Source organism: Cupressus sempervirens, chromosome 8 (assembly GCF_028749045.1).
Source record: "Cupressus sempervirens isolate cs-2001-9-10 chromosome 8, ASM2874904v1, whole genome shotgun sequence".
NCBI classification, from domain to species: domain Eukaryota; kingdom Viridiplantae; phylum Streptophyta; class Pinopsida; order Cupressales; family Cupressaceae; genus Cupressus; species Cupressus sempervirens.
In genome coordinates this window covers 141,279,474-141,285,694 of record NC_143125.1, presented here as the reverse complement: position 1 = coordinate 141,285,694, position 6,221 = coordinate 141,279,474, and the positions used below count along the sequence as shown (strand labels likewise).

Here is a 6,221-nt window from a genome sequence, read left to right as displayed (position 1 = left end):
ATGAAAATATTTGTTTGAGTCAACCTTCTTAATAGAATTCATTTTAGTTGTAGACCTTAATTTGAAGCATTCACCAACTTTTATCTTTTAAGATTATTTTCCTTGCCTCATTCCACAAGTGAAGTAGACTATTATCATATCAAATTTACCTATTTTTCCAAATAATCATTCAAAGAAAGAAATTGGGTCCTAGTGTTGGACTTAAGAAACATTATTTCCTATCATAGAAAATGAAAGAATATTCTATCCAAAATTAGAATGAAGTATTTTAGAGGTTGTCATTAGATGTTATATAATATTTTGAATTATATGTGCTAGTGTAATTAAATATTCACTAATTATATTTTATTCAAATTTATTTAGGATAATGGTTTGCATATTAGTTGTCATGTATACACATATAAGAATTTATATTTCATTTTAACTCACAGTGTAGGCTAAATTCAATTGGGGTAAGTTAGTTGTTATCTTATACATCTTTATGTATGAGATCCACCTTTAGAGCTCCTATCACATTATCATCCTCTCATTCTTGTACATGTTCCACATACTTTGTTTTACAATGGAGATGATCCAACACTTGCGGAATGTAAATCAATGGGCATTTTATTAATTATCTAGAAATGAGACACTTTCTTTGTAGAAAATGTACTAATGAATTTTTTATTAAGCATTTAGGGATTTGGGGTTGGAATAAAGATTTTAAATTGTAGTGGAGAGGGAAGTAATTTCATTATAATAGTTAAAGTAGCAAAAATTAATATAATTTTAGATAGATAATTCAATTATCATACAATTTTCACATAAATTTAATTGCTCATTAATATTTTTTTCCAAAAGATAAAATCATAGTTAAAAGATTCTAATAGATAAAATATCTTTGAAAATTCACAGATTCAAAATAATATTATCTATTTTTAAAATAAAATTGCGACTATCTTAATAGATATCAAATTTAAATCAGATCTAAAAGAAATAGTTTTTTAAATTACAAAACCATAAATTTCCAAAAAAAGATAAATGCCTTAAAAAAAATTACACATTTTATAATGAATCTAGACAATTAAGAGACACTATAAAAATATATAAAATTACACATTTTATAATGAATCTAGACAATTAAGAGACACTATAAAAATATATAAAAAATACTTAAAACTATTTTAATTTTAATATTGCTTTAAATTCTGATCTTTAAAATTTCCAAAAGCCTCATTTTTTTAAAATCTCATACTTAATTTAGTCAAACCTAAAAAGGTTCACTTTGATATGTTTTTGCCCTTTCGGGCAAATACTAACTACTACCGACCTGCCAACAAACAAATTACCTAACCATTTGGGTGAATTCGGTTTATAAAAAAATATATTATCCAACACGCAGGGGAAAAACACGCTAATTTGCAATAGAAAAATATTTATAAAGCACGACAATGACTTTTCAACAACTCGACTAAACATTTGCGTGAAAATTTTCTTAACTTGTTTTGAAGGTCGGCAGAAGAATTGGTAAAGAGTGTATGAAATTTTCCAATTAGAAATCGACACGTGTTTTAGTCGTCGAGAAATATCGAGAATGAATCTGATTTACAGTTGAATGTTCTGCCCAATGATTGTTACCGTACAAGATTGAATGAATCAAATATGCCAAATAAATAAATTACACCTCTGCAACAAAATCTATATTGAATTGAATTGAATTGAAATGAATTGAATGTCATTTTAAGTGAAAAAAGAAAGAAAAACAAGGATGAAATCTTCAGAGGAAAAGAAGTTAGTAAGGCAGTACGTACGCTCTCCAATCCCCAGATTTCGCTGGACTGATGATCTTCATCAATCTTTTCTGCGTGCCATCGATTGCCTCGGCGGCGAACAAAGTCTGTATCAAATTTGTTTGAGATTGTTTGGATGAATATTGTACGTTAGCTTTGGAATTGAACGATCAGTAGAGAGTAGTATAAGAACACATTTTGAAAATTTGTTCACAATCTTAATCATGAAGAACACATTTTGTAGATTGTGAAAATTTTCTGTCTTTAATCATATTCAATAATAGATTAAAGAAAGGAAAATGTAGAACCAGATCTATATTTTAGATCATATTTTACTATTTTTGGATTCTTGATGAGGAATTATGAATACCATATAAGCTTTTAATTAAAGAACTACAAATAATTTAAATTAAAAAAAGGTATATAACTATCCATTGACTTTGGAAATTATCTAACATTGTCTATTAGAAGATAATTTAATGACTTTGAATTCATGCTTTATGTTTATTTTATTCAGAGGCTACACCAAAACTTATTTTGGAGTTAATGGGAGTAAATGGGCTTACAGTTTCCCACGTTAAGAGCCATCTTCAGGTGACATTCTTTTTTAATAAAAAAGATGAATTGTGTACTACGAATAGTGTGTTGGGGATAAAGAATTCAAAATTTGAGAGGTTGTTTATTCTGAGCATGTAATTACTAGGCATATAAAATACTTGTTTGATTTTGGTTTTAATTGTTTATACTTTTGGAATCATATTTAAGATTTTATTATCAATTATTTATGGATAAATATGATAATGATTATTTTTGGTTTTAACTGTGATATATATTTGGATAGATGTTCTAGTTCATATTCAAGATCTGTTGTTCAAAGTCGGATTTTGACAGAGAATACTGTAATAGAGGAACTCATTGTACAAATTATAAGAGGAATATAAAATAGTTGTTTGTCTATAATATGAGAGATCTAATTATAGACTCGTTTGCTAAGTATTTAGTGATTATTTTTGGGTTTTAACAGTTAATATTTTTTTATTCTGAGATGAATTATGAATGAGTTATAGACAAGCATTGTTTGAATGCAATGGCTTGTATTTTTAATTGACGTTTTGGATCGAATTGGAATGGAAATATTGTAGGAGGAGATTATTGCATATATAGAATTAATATAAAATATAGTTTGCATATAAGAGACAATATGAAATCTATCAATAAGCCTTATTTAATTGCTTTTAGTTTTAATTTAAGTATATTTCAGAAGAACATTCTTTCGATCTATTGTCAATGGTCTGATCTATTATTAATGGTTTGCCTCTTTAGAATAACTAGTGACTGAATGTGATCAAATTGGCGATTGAAAAATGTACACAACTAAGATAAAGTCAATCATTGTATGATTTCTTCTAATTTTAACTTGATTTCTTCTAATTTTAACTGCTTATATTAGGTTCAATGATCCATCATGGGAAAAAGGAATTTGATTATGAGAATATTTTGTAGTAAAAAATTATTGTGCATATATTTGTTTGTATATAAGAGAGACATAACAGAATCTAATAATTATACAAATGCTTTTAGCTTCTTAGCTTCAACTGTATAGATTTTTGAAGTAACTATTTAGATCATACTTAATAAACCGTCATTAGTATTCTTCTCTTTCCAATAATACCCATTGAATGTAATTGAAAACATTGATTCGAAAAAATCTTAATTAAGTTTAAAATCAATCACACAATTCTTTATGAATTATAAAAATCTCATATCAGCTATGAAAAGTTAATTCACTAGGTGGGCATGGTGTATGATAACTTCTAATATTTAGTTTACTTTTCAGTTATAATCAGAGCTTTTAGGAGATACATATCAAGAGATTTCAAATTGGGTAGTTCATTTCTTATCGAAGCTTCTCCTAACATACACTTGGTGACCATAATTTGTTGCAGATGCATCGGAATAATAAAAGATATGAAAACTCCCAAGGTAATTCCATATGTTTCTGACTACTTTATCAGGCCAATTGATATCATTAACATAGTTTATTGTCGGAATATCTTGAAATGGAGAAGCGTGGATCTTATACCGAATGAAAAGTTTAATGTCTACATATTAATTAAAATAGATAATTTATCTGCATGTTTTAATGTTTAGATAAAAGTTGAAATTGAACTGAACCCTTTCATTTTTTAACAGAGGCCAAGTCACGATGCAGTCAACTACAAAGCTTTGAGAATAGCAAAGGAAGATTTAGACTCAAATACGGCAATTCTCCAATTTCAAGACTTAACAAGAAGTCACACAAGTGCATCTCTATGTATTCACACAAAAGGTAATAAATTTATGCTCTACTAAATTATAGAATGCTATAATTTTTGGGCTGGCAATAGATTATTTTTAAATCTCCCAACAAAAAATTCCTAAATAGTTTTAACCTTTATAATATATATATTTTTGTTTTCCCTACTAATACTTCAGATCATATTGGACAATTCATTGTCAAAATGAAAAAATAAAGAAAACATAGTAGGAAAAAGACTCAAAGATATAGATTCAAGCATAGGAGTTTCTAGTGCATATTGGTTGCCTTAATACATATTACTATGCTCATCTATATGATTCATTGAATGGAAAATTGCAGATTAATTAGGGCCTCTGAAGTTCCACCTTCTTTGGAAGATGAAAAAGATGCACAAAGAATTACTTCAAGCCAGCAAAACGAAACATTTGATAGCTACATTCATTGCACCAACAACAGTATCAGTGCTCTATTGACTTCTACACATCAAAATGCTCATGACATTATATGGAACATAAAATTATCTCAAGCATGGCCTGAAAATAAAAAACACTGCAAACAGCCCGACCTAGATTCAATGGTAAAATCAAAATATTTTTTATTTTGCATTTCAATTACATGGTTTGTTGTTTTGCACAATTTTTTGTGCTTGATAAATTCCACACATGATTTGGAAGAATTCATCTTAATATGATATAAGATCCTCATTTGGGCTGTCAGACCAAATCTTTAATTGTAGCTCACATCAGAAAAGCTTTATTCATGAATACATTTGTTTTGGCATAACTTACTTCATTCTTTCTGTTTAATGGTGATTTTGGATGATGAATGCAGTTAGATTTGTTAACTAAAATGTTGAATGAAATGCCCATTTGAATTCTTTTCAGCTCATGCCAATGTACTCAAAAGATGGAGGAGGAGAACCAAGCCACCATGGGGAATTTTCTTCAAGCATGGCCTGCAGAAGCCATAGCAATCAGGAAAACAAAGATTCACAAGAAGCATTAGTTTTAAATGATATCCAGCTTGCTAATGATATTGACAAGAAAGATGAATCAAAAGGCCAAGGCTCTGATAATGTCATATTAAATCAAAAGCCATTACTTGTAGAGGATGATATCCAATTAGAATTGTCATTATAGATTCCCCAACATTAGAATCATTAGAGATCCAGATAATGTTGATTCAGCCAATTTTTCTTAGCTATAAATTATGTGCCACTAAATGCCCATCAATTATTTTCAGGAGATATTAATGTTTGAACTCTTTGACTAGTTAAGGGCCTTCAATTTTTTTGATTTTATTGTTATCCGTAGGGAAAACCCAATTTATCTTCCTCCAAATTATTTCACATATATGACTTGATTTTTTTGATGTCATCGAAATTACTGTATTAAAAAAGAATAGTGCATGGATATGCATTCTCTGCTGTTGTTTCTGTTATCTATATTATCATTGAAGGATACAAACGTATTAATGTACATTTGATTATTGTAATTCTTTCAATCGTGTTATTATTGTTATTATTATGTTATATAAAAGAGTAAAAACATGTTTTGAAGGGTGCAAGGTTTAAGTTGATAGTCTTGTATATTTTTTATGGCTTCCTTGAATAGTTATTCATAAAATATCACTTTTTACTTCCCTATCCCTATCTTTATACTTTCTTGTTCACACTTATAAACACTCCTTTCTCTCTCCCTATTTCTATCTTATCTTACCCCTCCTTACATTTCACCCCTATGTATCTATATCTTATTTCATCTATTTCTCTTTGATTTATTCTATGTATGTGCTTTATATCTATCTATCCAATATCCATCTATCACCTCTTATATCTTTATCATTCCTTCTCTTTATCTTCTTCATATGCTCTTCATATTTCTATCCTCCCACTTCCCTCCTCTTTTTTTGTCCGTTGATAACTATCCTCCATTTTAATATTCGATTTTGATCCATCTATCTATACATCGTCTCTCCTTATGTTTCCCTATATCATTTTATATTTATCAATATTTTCACCTCTCGACCCCTCTTTTTTCTTTGTATTATTCATCTTAATTAGTCCCCACCCCCGCCCATTGTCTCTCATTATAGTTATCTATCTCTCTAACTATTATTTCCTATATGAAAAGAACAACCTAGCTATTTGAAAT

At 28.6% G+C, this 6,221-nt stretch overlaps 1 protein-coding gene across 1 annotated transcript; it reads left to right on the top strand.

Moving 5' to 3' along the window:
* The first annotated feature begins 1,632 nt into the window (after positions 1-1,632).
* LOC149541946 (uncharacterized) lies at positions 1,633-5,328 on the top strand. Its single transcript, XM_089796145.1, has 6 exons — positions 1,633-1,874; positions 2,287-2,363; positions 3,716-3,752; positions 3,963-4,098; positions 4,408-4,645; positions 4,953-5,328. The coding sequence occupies exons 1-6, from the start codon at positions 1,748-1,750 to the stop codon at positions 5,205-5,207; spliced, it is 870 nt and encodes a 289-aa protein (XP_089652271.1). The 5' UTR covers positions 1,633-1,747; the 3' UTR covers positions 5,208-5,328.
* The last annotated feature ends 893 nt before the right edge of the window (positions 5,329-6,221 follow it).